The sequence below is a fragment of the Athene noctua genome, chromosome 6, assembly GCF_965140245.1.
Source record: "Athene noctua chromosome 6, bAthNoc1.hap1.1, whole genome shotgun sequence".
Lineage (NCBI taxonomy): Eukaryota > Metazoa > Chordata > Aves > Strigiformes > Strigidae > Athene > Athene noctua.
In genome coordinates, this window is record NC_134042.1 from 12,471,944 (window position 1) to 12,488,141 (window position 16,198).

The 16,198-nt window shown below is 41.6% G+C and overlaps 2 protein-coding genes across 2 annotated transcripts; one reads left to right on the top strand and one right to left on the bottom strand.

The window, feature by feature from the left end:
- Positions 1 to 256: 256 nt before the first annotated feature.
- Positions 257 to 5,908, bottom strand: LRRC57 (leucine rich repeat containing 57). Its single transcript, XM_074909598.1, has 6 exons — positions 5,781 to 5,908; positions 4,856 to 5,032; positions 3,481 to 3,616; positions 2,485 to 2,753; positions 1,858 to 2,043; positions 257 to 1,283 (listed from the first exon to the last, which is right to left on the bottom strand). Exons 2-6 carry the CDS (start codon positions 4,937 to 4,939, stop codon positions 1,242 to 1,244), a joined length of 717 nt encoding a protein of 238 aa, XP_074765699.1. The 5' UTR covers positions 4,940 to 5,032; positions 5,781 to 5,908; the 3' UTR covers positions 257 to 1,241.
- Positions 5,909 to 10,554, top strand: HAUS2 (HAUS augmin like complex subunit 2). The gene is made up of 6 exons (XM_074909597.1): positions 5,909 to 6,208; positions 6,745 to 6,837; positions 8,115 to 8,184; positions 9,003 to 9,135; positions 9,792 to 9,900; positions 10,037 to 10,554. The coding sequence occupies exons 1-6, from the start codon at positions 5,927 to 5,929 to the stop codon at positions 10,184 to 10,186; spliced, it is 837 nt and encodes a 278-aa protein (XP_074765698.1). The 5' UTR covers positions 5,909 to 5,926; the 3' UTR covers positions 10,187 to 10,554.
- The last annotated feature ends 5,644 nt before the right edge of the window (positions 10,555 to 16,198 follow it).

The window sequence follows — 16,198 nt, forward strand, 5'->3', positions numbered from 1 at the left end:
TGAGTATGTTTGGTTACACCTGCACCTTTTAAGGAGTTTGCTGTACATGCCTTTCCTGTCTCATGTAGGAAAGCTTAAGTATAGGAACCTGTTAATGTAAGACAGTTCAGCAATAGATGCGTACATAGTACAGATGTGTACATAGTACAGCTCCTACTTCACTGTTTGAGCCTGTAGTACTTATTAACTGAATTACTACCAAAGGGTTTACATACTCCAATCCTCTGCTTTCTCAAAGCAGCAGAAGCGTAACTGTTACCAACAACTAATGGAACTAAGTACCTAAGTGATGGCTTTTAGGGATTGCTTAGTACTTGTCATTAAAATGACAACAGCAGCAGTTACACCAAATAAACTTGAACTGATTTTTTTGAAAATTATTTACTAAAATAAACAAGTACATTTTCCTTTTCAGTATAAGTTTACATAATTGCATACATTTTTAGCTCTTTCTAGGTGCTTTTGGTAATAAGGCAGCAGCAGTAGGCTGGCGACTAAAACTTTCAGCATTGCTCTGTACACAAGGAGTCAGTGCAAGGATATTGTATTTTCTGGCAATATACATTTTTACTGAATACATTGAAGATGAACCTCTTTTATTTGATAGTGCTTGAGCAGAAGTGGACTGTAGTGCAATTCTTGCTTATGGGAAAGGAAAGTCTTTACAGTAAAATATGAATGATGCTCCAACTGTGATTTCTTTACCAGAAGCAGTTAATAAAATAGCCACAACTATTTGTGCTTCATAAAAAACTTATACAAGTTATAAACTAAAACCTCATCTGTAGAAGTTCTCTGTACGATAGTGTTTACTGCAAGATACACAATGTTTCAGATCTGCTTTGGTGGTAGCACTTCCATGCGCTAGCATGGAAAAATGTTTCCAGAAGAAATGATCCTCTTACAAATCAACAGCCAGCTTCCTGACAAAATGGAACTGGCAACACTGAAACGCTCATTCCCTTTCTCTGTGAAAGAACAAGCCTTAACAAAGGAGAACATGTATTGTGTTAAAAGCTACAGTGGCACAAAAATCAAAACTGGCCCCTGGACTGGTTCATCAGTTCAATACCCATATTCTCTAGTTCAAGTGTATTCAATGTGGCCTTAACAGACCGTATCAGACTACCAGAGGAGGAGCACTCTGATCATCTCCTTCATCCATCTTGGTTTAAGTCAGTGAACCAGGTGCTTCAGTCACTGACTCTTCTTACAGGGAATACACAGGGTGAAAATAATGATCATGCAAACTTCTTCTTTGTAGCTGTAAATCGTTCCATGTACTACAAAGAAAAAAAATAATCTAAGATTTGTAAATTAATACAAGATTCATTAATACTAAAAGCAGCTAAGCTTCTGCTCTCAGACTCAAAAGCACTCTGCATCTAAAGCATATTTTCATCTCCCAGACATAATCATTTAATTAAAAAAAAAACCTCCAAAAATTTTCTGCTGTTTGCTGTAATTCAGATCAATGCTCTAGAAAGAAAGTCCTCACAATGCTGAACAGTCAAGTCTCAAGGATGAACTAATGTTAAACAGTTAAGAATGCTGCATAACAGGAAAGATCTGTTATTTTTTGTCCCATCAAAGTGAAGAGATGGACCTGTCATCATCAGCTGCCCTTCAAAAGATGCTGATGAAAGAACACTGATCCTGAATCCTATGAGAGAGTTCACCTTTGAAGAACTCTTGAAGGTATTTTCAGAGATTAGATACAAATCCAGTACCAACAACAATATCAACAGACTGTTTGCACTTTTATTCACTAGCATAAAAGCTTAGTATTCTAAGGAGGTACTGGGTAAGGACTTCACCAGGAGCTTCTTTAGAAAAAAGACAGGAAAGGACACCAACCTTGTCATAACCTTCTAGTTCTCTGAGTTTCTTGATTTCAAAGAGGTTGCCTTCTACTGCAAGCAGTGAGATCTGGGAATCACTGAGGATACTCTGAGGAAGCATGCTGAGTTCTAGGCAGTTTTCTTCTAAACGCAAGACTTTGAGGCGTGGACAGTGGGAGATCTGCACTGAGATCTGGGAAATCTGGTAGAAATAAAGTAACACAGAAAAGCAGGATTAAAATGTTAGTGATGCATGATTAAGTGATTTGTTTCAGACTAATATGGAACCATTACGTTAGCAATAACTACTTAACAAAAATGTACAAGCAACGATAATAATGATCAAAAATGCAAGTTTTTTTCTTCCGTGATGACAGGCAACCTACACATCTGTTTATCAGATTCCTCCTCAAGAACTGTCCAAATAATTTTTTTATGTCTAAATTCAGGATTTGTTAGTCAAATCAGGCAGTTAGATGTATCAGTACATAAACGGTACTTATGATCCCTCGTTTCTATTGTGTCCAGGATATGTCTTTTAGCGATAAATTTTGATGGTCTCAGTTTATGTTCTGTGGATGTACTAAGTCCAAGATAAACCATGTCTTAAATCTACGTGCCCATAATATCTCAGTTACCAGACCTGATTCTGATTCAAATTGAGTTCGATAGCCTGCAATTCTCCCACAGTGTCGGGAACATTTTGGATCTGGTTTTTGGAAAGATCTACCACATCCAAGTGGCGAAGACCGGAGAGCTGTGTAGGCACAGTGCGAAGCTGGTTTCCAGAAAGGCTCAGAGTTTTGAGAGCTGAAAGTTGTCCAAATGCAGCTGGTAGCTGCCTCAAGTGATTGCCATTCAAGTGTAGTGTTTCCAGTTTTTTCAGTTTACACAGCTCCTCAGGTAAAGCAGCTAGAAATAAGTGACAGAACAGAGAGATGACCTAAACAAAGAGCAGTAAACATTCATACCCATTTCATTCAAATAAGCTTTTGCATGGAAAACAGTGCTATGTTACAGTAATTTCTCACAGGATTCCTCCCCATTTTCCAATGAAGGCACAGATCCCTGCACAGAAACTTAAACCCGCTGACAAGACATGCTTTTTAACCATCTTCCATAAGCATCTTAAAAACAATCTGCAGACAGGGCAAATCTTCCAGTCAGAGGCTGAAAACGCTACCCTGAGAGGCTTTTAGCCTATCGGTTACACTCCTTACTAACCACTTTGCTGGCATATTCTATGACATTTGAAGTACCAAACAATTCACAGCTTCAGGTCTGCTGCAGCCCTTTGAAGGTATTTCTCAACTCACTCTGACGGTGCTCCTCAACTGTACTAAACCATCTAACATGGTTAAACCTTCAGATCAGACAAGTCACAGCCCAGAAACGTTAAATGGTTTTAAGTACTTACATGTCATTGTAAAACTGATAATACAACTAAGTTGGCAACTAGTTTTGAAGAATTTATGGTTTGGGGTTTTTTTTCATCTACATGAATTCCAAAGATTTCAGTTTAGGTAACTAAACTCCCCATTTATATCCTGTGAGAGTTAAATCATTACATTTAGTTTCGGATCAGAGCAGTCAGGTTATTATTTTTAAAATCTGTGGAGATATTAATTAGCAGGCATACTCAGTTTGTTGTTGTTTAGAACAAGGCTCTTCAAAAAGGAAAATTTTCCAATGAGTGGTGGCAAGAGCTCTATTTTGTTGTTCGACAAGTCTATTGTCCTTAAGTTGCTTGTTAGCTTCTGCAGATCTTCAGGAAACTATGGAGGAAAAAAAAAGATACAGCATATTGGATATGATTTTGAATGTTCAAGTTACACAGCTTAAAATTCTAATTGAAATTTGTATCACTGTGACATACTGTCATATGTATCACCATGTCCAGTCACTACAGTGTGCAACTAAGTTGGCAAATTTGCTTAATATATATTTTTAAAAATACTTTTTCATCTGAGGAAGTGAAGAGGGATATAAAGGGGACAGTCTAACATCTAGGAAGGGTAGATTTTTATCCAAAGAATTTAAATTAAAAAGGGAGAAGTAAGTATACCATGACACAAGCTCCTTTATGTTTTAGTCCTCTTGTGTGTTTATCTTAAACATGCCTGTCATTTTAAAATACTCTACAAGTAGTTAATAACCCTATTATATCTTAGCAGAGTAGGATTGGGATTTTCTTCTCTTGCTTTCCTTTTAAAATAATTATGTAAGCCATTTTCCTTATTCTTATTGACATCTTGTACCACTTTAATCCCCACTTGGCACTGAACTGAAAAAAAACACGAAAAACCTGACAATCACCATCAGCAAGACCTCGTCAACAGGCCAGTGGTTTCGATTCTCCTTTAGTTTGGTAGAGGAAAAGGGAAAAGAGAAGATAGGATAGTGGGAGAAGATACTTGAGAAAAGTCTTGGAAAATTACTGCATTATAGAGATATTTTTGGCCATCCTGTGAATTTGGATTATCCTGTGTTACTTGATGTATGGTTCCAGGACATTCTATGTTCTCCTGCAGTTGAGTCAAAGTCAAGACAATTTCTGATATAATAAACTTCAAGATGCTTGCAGCCCAGTGAACAGCCTGTACAGACTATTCACATGACTACAATTAAATAGAGCGTAAGTATGTACACGTGACAAATTGTGCAGTATCTTTCCAGTTAACAATAAGGTTATAAAATTTATGGGTTTTCCCTCAAGTTTACAGCCCTTTTTTTTAAAAAGGACAACATCATAACTAGTACTTCTTGAACATACATGCACTCTAAAGCATAAACTCATAAGCATACATGTGCCCTGACAGATAAATCCTCAGTCTGAAGTCAGTGCAAGCATACATCTCCTCTGCAAAAAGGAAAAAAATATTGACATAATATTATCCATCACAGCTTATGAGAAATACATATGTACAGTCCATTAGGACAATGAAGTGGGAATTTCTCTTCAAAAGTGCCAGCCAGGCAAACAAACAGCCACGTTTTCCCTACAATTACATTACCTCTGTAAGTCCCTTTCCCGTTAGCTGAAACACACCAGTTTTCTGTGCTGTCTCCAGGTGGGCTTTTAATGCACTATTTCCCATTCTAACAGTTCTGTCAGGTGTACAGAGTTTGAGCGATAGCCTCAGCCAGTTTCTCTCAGTTATTCTGCACTACTGAACTTCAATCCAAAGTCTCTGTGATAAAGCAAATAGTAAAGTCACTTTAAGTGTACTGTCTTCAACACTACAAGCATTGCAATATACTGAACCGTTTCATTGCTGCGTTTTCACCTCTCTCATAACTAAAACCTAGAACTTAAAAGATTTACCTTGCTTAAGGTGCCTTCGTTATAGCAGTTTGAAGGTAGAAATGATGCAACGAATCTAGTTAAATCTAAGTGGAAAAATTGCGTACTTTCCACATTTCTCCTCTTTCAGGGCTCAGTAGTGCAAGAAGATTCTCCATGGAGACTAGCTGTGATTTTAGTGGCATCTACCAGCGCTGACCTGCTGTCAACATTACAGTTTTGTTTTCTTTTTTGGAAACATTTGTTTCATTTAGAGACTTGACTCCTCTGCCGTGACTCTAGATGCTGATACAAGAAATCCATCTCCCGTAACCCAGCAGGGTTTAATCCCCCGGACAAACTAAGCCGGATTACAGGCCGAAGGTTTAGCGTCAGGTTTGCAGCCGGGAGGTGGGGAATAAAGCCTAATACAGCAGGCAAACAGCCGGGACGAGGAGCCCAAGAGAAGCAGAGGCGAGTCAGCAGGACTCTCGGCAAGGGGCGCAGCCAGCAATGACCCGCTACAGACCCCGGTCTCCTCGCCTCAACCCCTCCCATGCTGCTCCGGCCCCACCGGGGCCGCTTGGCCCTCTCCCCAGCACCAGCACCCCAGGGGGCGGCGACGGCCCGGCCCAGCCCGGCCCGGCCCGACCCACCTGTACAGGCGTCGCTGGCCGACACTCCACGGCGGCGGAGCCCCCAGCCCGGCCCTCGCCGTAGGGAGAACCGACGTTCCAGAGGCAGTTGCCGGCTCCCCAGGAACCGGACGCGGGTCACCCGCCCCTTTCCTGTCACACCCAACATGGCGGCCGCCCGCCGGCCAGGGGCGCCGTTATCCGCGCGGGCTTCCGGGACACCCAGCATGGCGGAGAGCCGCCCCGCTACCGCCCCGACAGAGGCCGCCACGCACCGGCCCCGCGGGGCGGCCGGGTCCGGGCGGAGGGCGCCGAGCCGGCAGCAAGGCGCGAAGGGCCGTGAGGAGCGGAGCAACGCCCCGGCCGCCCGCCGCCCCGGGCAGGTGTGGCAGCCCTTGGCGGTGGCCACCATGCTGCAGCGGTGCCTGGCAGCGGGCGCCGTCAGCCAGGTAACGGCCGTGCAAGATGGCGGCAGCGGGGCAGTGGTGACGCGAGAGAACTGGCCTGCGGGGACGGTGCCGAGAGCCCGGGGCCAGCAGCTCGCCCCTGCCTCACGGGCAGCCTCACTGCGGGCTGCCGGCTGCGTGTCCTGAAAGGAGATTACGCTGAAAGTGCGAAACCCTGTTCCTGTTGGCGTAATGCTTGTTAATGGGAAAGGCAGAAAAAAATTTCTGTTTATCGGGGGATTTCTTGCGTTTTGGTAAGAAAGCTGGTGGCAGCTTTCCTTACAAGGAATCACCGTGCCCTTGGATGGGTATTTTTCTGAAGCCTAGGCATTTTATTTTCATTCATGTTCCTTTTCCTCAAATAAAGCGTGTTAATTTTATGACTTCTTCAGATGACATTTACTGTATTGCATAGTGCATCAGATTAACTAGACTATTAAAAGCCATCCTGAGAATTTGCCTGACTTCATTGTTCCCCCCTATTTTTGTTCCCCATCTTGCTGCTGACTGCATTTTATCCTATTGTTTTCCTCTCACAGGAGACATTGGATTTAACCTGTAGAAAATCCCCATGCTTTGTGAAATTCTCAGAGGCGGAAAAAATGGCAAACATGCGAGCTGAGATCAATGAGGTACAGCCTTTACTGTTGTCAGTGTACACTCAACACTTAAATACTTAGAGGGAATACATGGCACCTGAGGAGGTATTGGACTGCCATGTGCTATCGTTTCGCTTTTTGCAGTTTTTTAAACAGTTTAGCTATTTAATAGTTGGCACTTATTCCCCAGTGGACCAAGTTGTTACAAAGAAAAGAACAAAATAATGAAACAAAATTTTTTCGTATAACTGGAAAGATGCAGCAGCCTGCGTCTTTGACTGAAGTGTTACCTGAAGCTTTCTGGAAAAAATGAAGAACAAATAAGAATTTGAAGTTGTCTTAAATTCATGAAAATGGGGTTTTTTTATAGGCAACTAGACCGGCTGTTGGTTAGCAAGAGGTAACCTCGGTCATTTCCTACTGCCTGAACTGGCTGGTGGCTTGTATTTTATGATGTTTTCTGAGCATTTGTTTGTTGGCACAAAACTGTGCTTATTAAATTACACAATATGGGCTCCAGCAGCTACAAAGCCTTACTGCAAAGCAGTGTGACAAATTCACCATTTAATTTTTGGAGAGTGAGTTAAACAGCTGTCATCATCCTGTATTGACAGGCAGATGGAACGAATGGTTTCCAGCTCCCAGTAAGGTGGCTACTTAGCCTCCTTTGCTGGAAGCTTTCACATACAAAACACTCTCTCTGACAGATGTGAGTGAAGCAGGTTTATTTTTGTCCTCTCCTCAGTGATCAAGAAAACCAAAGCAATAGTTCTCTGTGTGTCCCAAGAGACTGATGTGTCATCCTTTTCTATACTTTCCTCAGTCTTCAGTTGTTTAGCCAAAATGACCACAACTCTTTCGGCCACAGGAAGGTATCTGCTGCTCTTGTGCTGGTTTATCACAGGAAAGAATTAAAGCTGGGAGTTTCACCTGAGAGAGCTTTTGCCACAGCTAAAAAAACCCAACACAACACAAACCAGTCTTTGCCACAAGGAGGAAACTTGGGACTGTGGTATAGGAATAAATTGCAGGATCTGGCTTTTCTGGCACAAATTCCCAATAAATCACCAAATCGTTTAGTTTTTTTAAAACAGTCTTTTCCTGTTGACCAAAAAAAGCCCCACCTAGTAGTACAAACACTCCAGAGAGCGTGATAACATGATCTCGTGGAAATGCTGTTGCTCTTTCATGCATGTTCTCCTCCCCCATGCTCCTACTTTCTCCCTTTCTACTTCCTCCCCCACCCCAAGAGAGTCAACAGTATCTGGATACGTATGTTAAAAATGCGTTTTCATTTGATGTTATTGTAGAAGAAACTGAAAGCTGAAATTCTGCAGTTGGAGAAGGAGATAGCAGATATTGTTCACCCTTTTTACTTAGGTAAGTGCAGTTGTACTTTAGAAAAGCCGAGAGTATTAAATGGCTTTATCAGCAAATCAACATTTCATCTGAGTACATGGCACTTTTGAAGTTTTTGCAGCTGTCTCCACTGGATAGCTTGTTAGAGGTGACGGGTGTTTTACTAGCCCCTAAAGAATGCTTCCATACTATTTGAACTTGCACCCTCTACTGTCTCAGTAGAAGCTCCATGTCTAACTCATTCTCCAAAAAAGTTGTGTCTGTGGGGTCAGCTCCCTGTGGTCAGCGGAGCAGCAGGAGTTCCGAGATCATCAGTAACCTGATTTGCTTCCCTTGGCCTATGTGCTGCTTTGCTGCTTTTCCAGTAACTCAGTGTATTTCTGCTACATTTGTATGCCCCTAAAATTACTTGGATTTTTATTTTAGTATTTTGGGAGCATATTTATTTGTTTCTCTATTAATTCACATTTTTCCCACTGTGATTTGATGGATGCTTAAAAACGTTCTAGCTTGCTACTACTGTGTTAAGCTAGTGAAGTTTATTGTAATACTGCAGTGCTATGGTATAATTTAAGTCATCAGCTTCATCTCAAAGGCAGTTTATAGATAATGTAAAACAATTAACAGAGCTGTAAAAAGTAGGTGTTATGACTTTAAGGTGCACTCTGATATTAAGTCCTACGCACTCTAGAAAAAGTCATTCTGTTTAATGGTATCTTTCTTGAGTGTAAACTGTCCGGTGCAATAGATCGGACTTTTTCTTTATGTCTTTCTCTGGAAGAAATGTTGCTCTAGTTTTAGCAGGACAATAGGTGCAACTTTGCAATTTCATTTTATAGGCAAAAAATGCGAGATTTTGCAAGATATGAACAGACACTTGGAAGCTGTACTGAAAGAGAAGAAGGCTCTTAGAAAGAGGTTGGTAATGCCCAGATGTCAGGAGACTCTGCCTATTGACGCTGCTTTCCACAGGTAGGCATAGAAAAATATTGTTCTTTGTCTGCATGAGTCCAAATTAATTTGAATTAATAGGCAGTAAAAATCACATGCTTTCATTCACTTTTCCATCGATAAGAATAGAAATTTAAAATGCTAGCAGAACCTTAGCTAAAAACTAGCAGTTTACTCATTGCTAAATTCATAGGAAGGTAGTGATACATATTTTTATGAATATTTGCTTAGGTTATTAGTCTTCTGAAGATTACAGAATAATTTGTGATGTATTTTTTTAAACAATGTGTTAAATGCTTGATTGATTATGGTTCCCAAAAGCTAAGAATTGTTACTTCAGCATTTGGTGTCTTTCTTCCACTGTGACTTGCTCAGAATAAATGTGTGAATGATTCCCAGACAAGCATAGTGCATGTTTTAAAAATTCAGTCTTTCTCATGATCTAAAAACCTACTCCAGTTACTGAAGTACATATTAACTTCTGTAATTCCTGCCTTACTTGTTGCTGAGACTCATAAAAGAAGTGTAATTGCAGAGGGATTAATTAGATGGTTAGGAACTTGCATAAAACTGGAGAAGAGGACTTTCCCCACAGGGGAAAGAAATAAGAGCTTGGAATTATTAGATCCTCATTGTTTTGCACAACTTTTGAGTAGGGGACTCCTTCTTGGTTACAGGTATGTAGTAGAGTTGTTGAATGAGGCTGTGACTTTCATTGAGAAACTTGAAAGCCATTTGCAGACCGTAAGAACCATGCCTCAGATACCAAACATCATGAAGAATATGGTGAGTAGCGAAAGAACTGAGCTGTCTGTCTCCTCCAGCATTAAGAATTCAGTTGGTGTTTCGTTCTTTTAGTTATTTTTATGTCCTGTTTAATTGAAAGGATGTATAGAGATGAAATCCAACTCTTCTGTTTCAGGACACTGCTTTGACAAAAACAGAGTTGCTCGTGATGGACTTGGAGGAGCTGGCAGACCAAATACTGAAATGGGGAGAATGGCAAAAAGAAGTGTATTCTGACAGCATCTGCAATACTGCTGGATTGGATTTTGGCTTATCTTTAACCTAATCGTTTTCCTCAAATAGGATGACTATTCAAAGAATGACCTTTTTACGGTCTTTTTCTGAAAACTACAACATAGTTGTGCTTTAATCCAACAGGGACTTTGTAGGTAGTTATGTTTCTGTTCTTACGTAACAGTTCTCCAACTATTAAAAAAGCCAAAAGGACGATAAGTAGCTCATAGGAAGACGGACTACTGAGAAGAGTGTTAAGGAGTTCCTTTTTGAAATGGTTGGACAGGATTCCCTTGCAAATCTGTTTTGATTTTTTTGGTGCACTTACTATAGTGTCTCTACTAATTTTTATAAGCATCTTGATAATACAGTGTATTTTGTATGTTGTTATAAAACCTCAATAAAAGAGTTCGATTTCAAGAGCTCAGTTTCTTGGGTTCTATTCTGTGATAATATTCTGTAATTACAAGAACAGTGCAAAGTCTTAGGTCCCAGCTTATGCTTCCATAGGAGTTCTAACCAAGAAATTAAACTAGTTTTAAATTACTGTTTATTATGGCTATGATGTAGTTTTGTGGGAAAGCAAGGAACAGACTTGGCGATACATGGCAGGTGTACTGATTTGCAAGCCACGCTTCTATGACAGTGATAAATATTCTTCAGTCTCTTTTGTTGCTTGCCCTATTTTCAGTGCCCCCCTCCCACGCGAATAAAACTCTTTTTCTATCAGCATGACTGACAATTCCGCAAAAGCAATGATTGTTCCAGTTTGCAACCTCAGCAACTTCCATGTCATGGAAAGATTTGTTGGTAAAATGTCACTGGCAGGCCATTTATAAACCAGGATAGTTGGTTGTCTTTGGAGGACGTTCAGTCTTGTATTCAGGATATAGAGCAAACTGGAAGTGGTGCAGATGTATTCCTTTCCACCACTGTATCGTTTATGTACTCTGAATTCATACATCCAACCTGTTGTTTCTATTTCTGAAGGGAGTCCTTTGTTTTTAAAGTAACCACTAGATGGCTCAATACCACACAAATTTCACTGTAGTTTCTCTGATCACTGCATTAAAAAGTAGAATTAAGGAAGAAATCTTTGGTTCTTTGAGCATGCTGTGATCTGACTTGCTTGTAATTGGTCTACTCCATACTCGAAATTTTAATCTTTGTAGACTATATCTGTCTGCAGGGTGTGATGACAAGGTGCGTAGCTTAATTTCTAGTATGCTCTGTAAGCGTAGCTGATGTTCCTCTCTGCTGCTTTTGAGAAAAGTGAAGAGGATAGAAACAATTTGCACTAAGTCAAGCAGACTGTCAGTAGATAGGATCTGAGAATATAAACTTGCATTTGAGTCCCATAAACTTTAATGGCATCTTTGTGTGAACACTTTATACATTATTGCACGACTTGGGTCCAAAGTCCCATGTCACTGCTGTTTCAGACGTGAAAATGAAGGTCTTTCACACAATTGCAGAGGAGCTGGCATTTTTACTGAAAACACTTTGCACGTTGTGTGAAATGGGAAGAAACAGGATCCAGACTTCTGGAATCAGTCATGTTCATCTGTCATAGGCTTAACCTCTCATTGTCTTGCAGTGATGATTTAGGTCAGGCAAGTTAAAGCTGTCATAATGCTTCCAGAAGTAGGATGACAACATTTCTAGTTAGTTTGACCATTATAATTTCTTGAAGTGAAGACAAACAGGTGGTTTTGCCATATCCCAAAGAGTCGAGCATTATTTTCTTCTTTACCCATTGTTGAAGAGTTGGCTGTGGAGAGGGTAGAGTTTAGGTGATGGCATTTACCATTGACATCAATTCATTCTTTAGTATAATTAAAGCAATTCTCTGTTGAATCTTTGGTATTGAATCTATTGAAGTAAACAGCAATTCGTAGCTTGTAGGTACCCATTTGGCATCCCTATGGCAGATCATGAATTGTGAAAATTGTTGGGTCCAAAGGATCCATCCCATGCTTCACTCTGGAAGGTGTTTGTATTGTGGTACCTTTTGAATTCAGATTTAACGTTTCTGGAGCTTAAGGCAAATTGTCTCATGAGGAGAACTAAAAGTACAAATAAGTAGTACAGTTAAAAGGCAATTTAAACAGAAGTTGTTTAAATGGACTGTAAAACACTTCTATACGATATTCAGATGTAGCTCGGTTTCTCATATTTTGAAATGCAAAACCAGACAAAGTCCAGTTAAAAATGAGTAACAACACTGGCAAAAAACCCAAACAGGAATTATCTGGTGGGCCTGAGATCATGTTTACACCAATGCTACTTGCTCTCTCTCGCCTTCACTATATTGTCAGTAGCTGACGGGGCCAATATTCTAAACACATTTTTAAAAAACTTTTGGTGGTTTTTATGTTATTCTTAAGCGCAAAACCTTTATCGATGCAACATTTGGTTTCAGTTATAGGATTTTTTTTTTGAAGTTTAAAAATTTTATTATTATTATAATACAACACCCATAAAGATCAAAGGTTTTCAAAGGAATTGAAAACACTTGAGAGCTTTCCTTTAGCCCTAGTAAAGAAGGGATACTTATCTTCCTTAAATTACTGTCAAACTGCTTAAATGTGGAATGCTTTGCCCTTTAAGCAGTGCTGGTTTTCTGATTGCCCTCGCGTTACTAGGAAAAGCAATGTGCCCGGGTCAGGCTGGCAGTTCCCCACTCCTCAGACGGACTGGTTTCCCGGGGGTCGTGCCTAGCGCTTAGTTTCCGGGCAGCACCCACCTAAATGGGACTGTCGGCATTAAACTTTTCAGTTAAAATCCGTGTGGTTGTGCTGCTGCAAGCGCGAACTCGGGGGTGCTGCCGGGGGAGCAGGGGTATCCCCGGCCATTTTAAGCGTGAAACCACCGCTTCGAGGTCTGGAGGTCCCGCTCTCCCGGGCGGACCTGTTTTAGGCGGGAAAAAAAAGCATTTTGGGTGCTGGGAGGCTGCTGTGGGGAGCGTTTTGCTGACCCCCCCGGTCCCGCTCCGCCCGGGGAGGTTTCCCGGGCGGGCCCGTCCCTCCCCTCCGCGACTGGGCGGGGCTGGCGGCTCCGCCCCGCCGGGCGCCGGGCGCCGCGCCGGGGGCGGGATGCGGGGCCGGGGCCGGGGCCGGCGGGCCTGAGCCGAGCCATGGCTAACGTCAAGGTGGCCGTGAGAGTCCGGCCTCTGAGCAAAAGGTGCGGCGGGGCGGCTGGCGGGAGCGGAGGGAGGACGGGGAGGTCCCGGTGGCGGCGGCCGCGGGGCAGTTACGGGGAGGCAGCGAGGGGTGGTGGGGTGCCGCTGCTCCCGTCCTCGGGGAGGGGGGGGGCGCTGGGGGGGGCTTAGCCGGGACCGAGGGGGGACAGCAGGCGCTGGGGAGCTTAACGGTGAGGTGCGAGGAGCGGCAGGACTCTGTCCGGCTACTAAATAGCTTGGAAAGTTCTCTCGGAAAAGTCACCCACCGGTGCTGTTAGGCTGACTTCCCTCTTCCTGAGCTCCCCAAAATAGGACAATTGTCATCCAGTGTCAGGGAATCTTCCCTTCCCCTTCTGATGTTGCTGTTTTTTCCAGCGGGAGGCAGAGCCGGATATTCCCATTGTAGCTCAGCTCCGCTCCCACCCCGGCTTGCTTGGCTCCAATAGAAATCCCAAAAGCTGGATGATAGGGCTTGAAGACAACTCCCACAAACAAGAAGATGCCGTAGCACAATGCTCTGGGGTTGTCTGGATATAATACACAATTAAAACCTTGAAAACTTTGGAAATTCGGGGAGGAAAAGAAAAAAAAAAATCAAGCAGCCAAAATCAGAGTGGCTGGTATAATAATAGAGTCCTCCCGTTAGAGAAATGCAGTAGTACTTCAGGCTGAAGTGGTTTGAAAAGTGCTACAAGCTCTGAGGGCCAGTCTTTGATTTCATGCTGCCCTTCTGTTTAGCGTGAGTCCCTCACATTGTTTTCTGACTGCATTGACTTCTGTCCTAAGTAACACTTTCATGTCGTAAATAAAATGATTCTTGAAGAGTTGCCCAGTCAGAAGACTAGTCTAGGCATTTAGCCGGCAGTGCATCACTGTGTTTTGGACTCTTTAAGTTCTTATTTGTGTATAGATTTTTTTTTTCAATAAAAGTTACCAGAGAGTGTTGAGTAAAAGAAAAAAAAAACAAAACACCCAAAACAAACCTGCTAGTCTTAACAGAAAAGGGAAAGGTGGGAAGTAATTTAGAGGTTTTAAACATATTTTACCTGTAACTCAAAGCTAACCATTTTAAAAAATACTCTGTTCATAATTTAATTTGAAAACATGTTTGGGTAATATAGTACTCATTAGTTGTACAGCTGTGAATGGAACGGATTTTAATAGATAATGACATAAGAGTTGCAGCATTGAAGTAAGCTGTTTAACCTTTCATTGCTTACTGTTGCTTTGGTGTTGAAGATACTATTTGATTTTTATTTTCTTCTGTATTGTTAGTCATTCTTAGCATTTACTGGTTAAGTAAATTGCCATGATACTCTCTAGAAATTAAAAGCTGTATTGAAAGTAGTTAAAACTCTGACTTGGCAATGTATTGCATTGTGCAGTCAATGACATATTTGTTTCTCCCACAATTGTATCTGGCTACTTGCAATTTTGTCGTGGACCTAGTAGGGTCTCCTGTAGATAGAAGTTTAAATGGGTGTTTCTTAGTAGTTGGAGAAGAGAGGCCAAAGACTGAATTGGCAGGGGTGTAATCTTCCCTTTCACCAGATTCTCCTCAGTGAGGAGCTTTGCACCATGTCTGTCTTAAATGTTTTTTTCCCCTATGGGTAGCATTAAATGCTGCATATATCATTATGGCATCAAACAGCTCTTATAACTCCGTCAGAGAAGGTGTGATAAACAGGAAGACACTTCGATACAGTCAGTGTGGGCTAGCTGTTGGGTAGGGAATGTAGTTTGGAGAGGAAGGTAGGATCAGAAAGGTGGACAGCCTCCTGCCCATGGGAGAAGCTCATCGTACAGATGTTTGTATGAAGGTGAGAGGCGAAACCCAGGGGTTAATGCGGGAAAAGACTGTGAAGTAATTCCATCTGCTCAGCCTTTGTGGGGTGTAACAGATGGGATGGGGAGGCAGAGGCCAATCTTGTGGTATTTAACCCCAAAGGCAATAGGCCATTGGTTCCTTGTACTGTGTTGCCACAGCTGAGGTCAACAAAAGCATTTCCACATGGAATTTTGTATTTTATAAATGGGAAGGGGAAGTTATTGGCTATTCTCTGTGAAGCCTCTGACATGAGAACCTGCTTTCTAGCCTTTACCAAAATTGCACAAATGTAATGACTTTGAGGGAAATACCAAATATCTGGAAGGCTTAAAGTAACCTTGATAGACACTGAAAGGTTTAAAGCTCTCAGTGGGGTTAAAGGCCTGCTCTTCTTGTACCACTGCCATATTGCGGTCACACAAATCTCTCACCCTCCCTATACACCTTCCCCCCCGCCCCGATTGCCTCTAACAGGTACTCATGTTGCCAGAACTCTTTAGGTGCTTTAAAAAGAAAAACTTCCTCCAGAAAAATTTCATTTCAACTGGACTGTAGTACTCTATGTGTACAATCACAGTTCCAGCCAAAAATATTACTTTGCTTTTTAAGAGTCCCGAAGTTTGAAAAGCTGTAGGCACAGGCTAGAACCTAGAGGGTTAGGTGGTTGTTTCTAGACTATCACACAAACTTAACTTCCTCGTTGCTTCTTTTCATTTAATTTACAATGGCAGATGAACATTCATTTTCCATCTTAAAATTTACAGAATATTCAGATGTTAAAATATGTTAATACGGGAGTTCATAAAATCCTGCTTTCTGTTTAAAGTTTCAATTTTTTATAAAACATAATAATCACATTTGCAACTTGTTATTTAGCATAAGGCAAAGAGTGGTCTTATTGTTCTGTGCCTGTATGGCACCCATCACAATGCATTCTTTGACAGAGAGAGCTCCTATGCACGAATAATCCTTGATAGTTATAAAGCGAGTACAGTTACACAGAATGCAGAAGTTTTTCCTTTGACTAATCTTTAAATAGCTTGTAGCCAATGTTC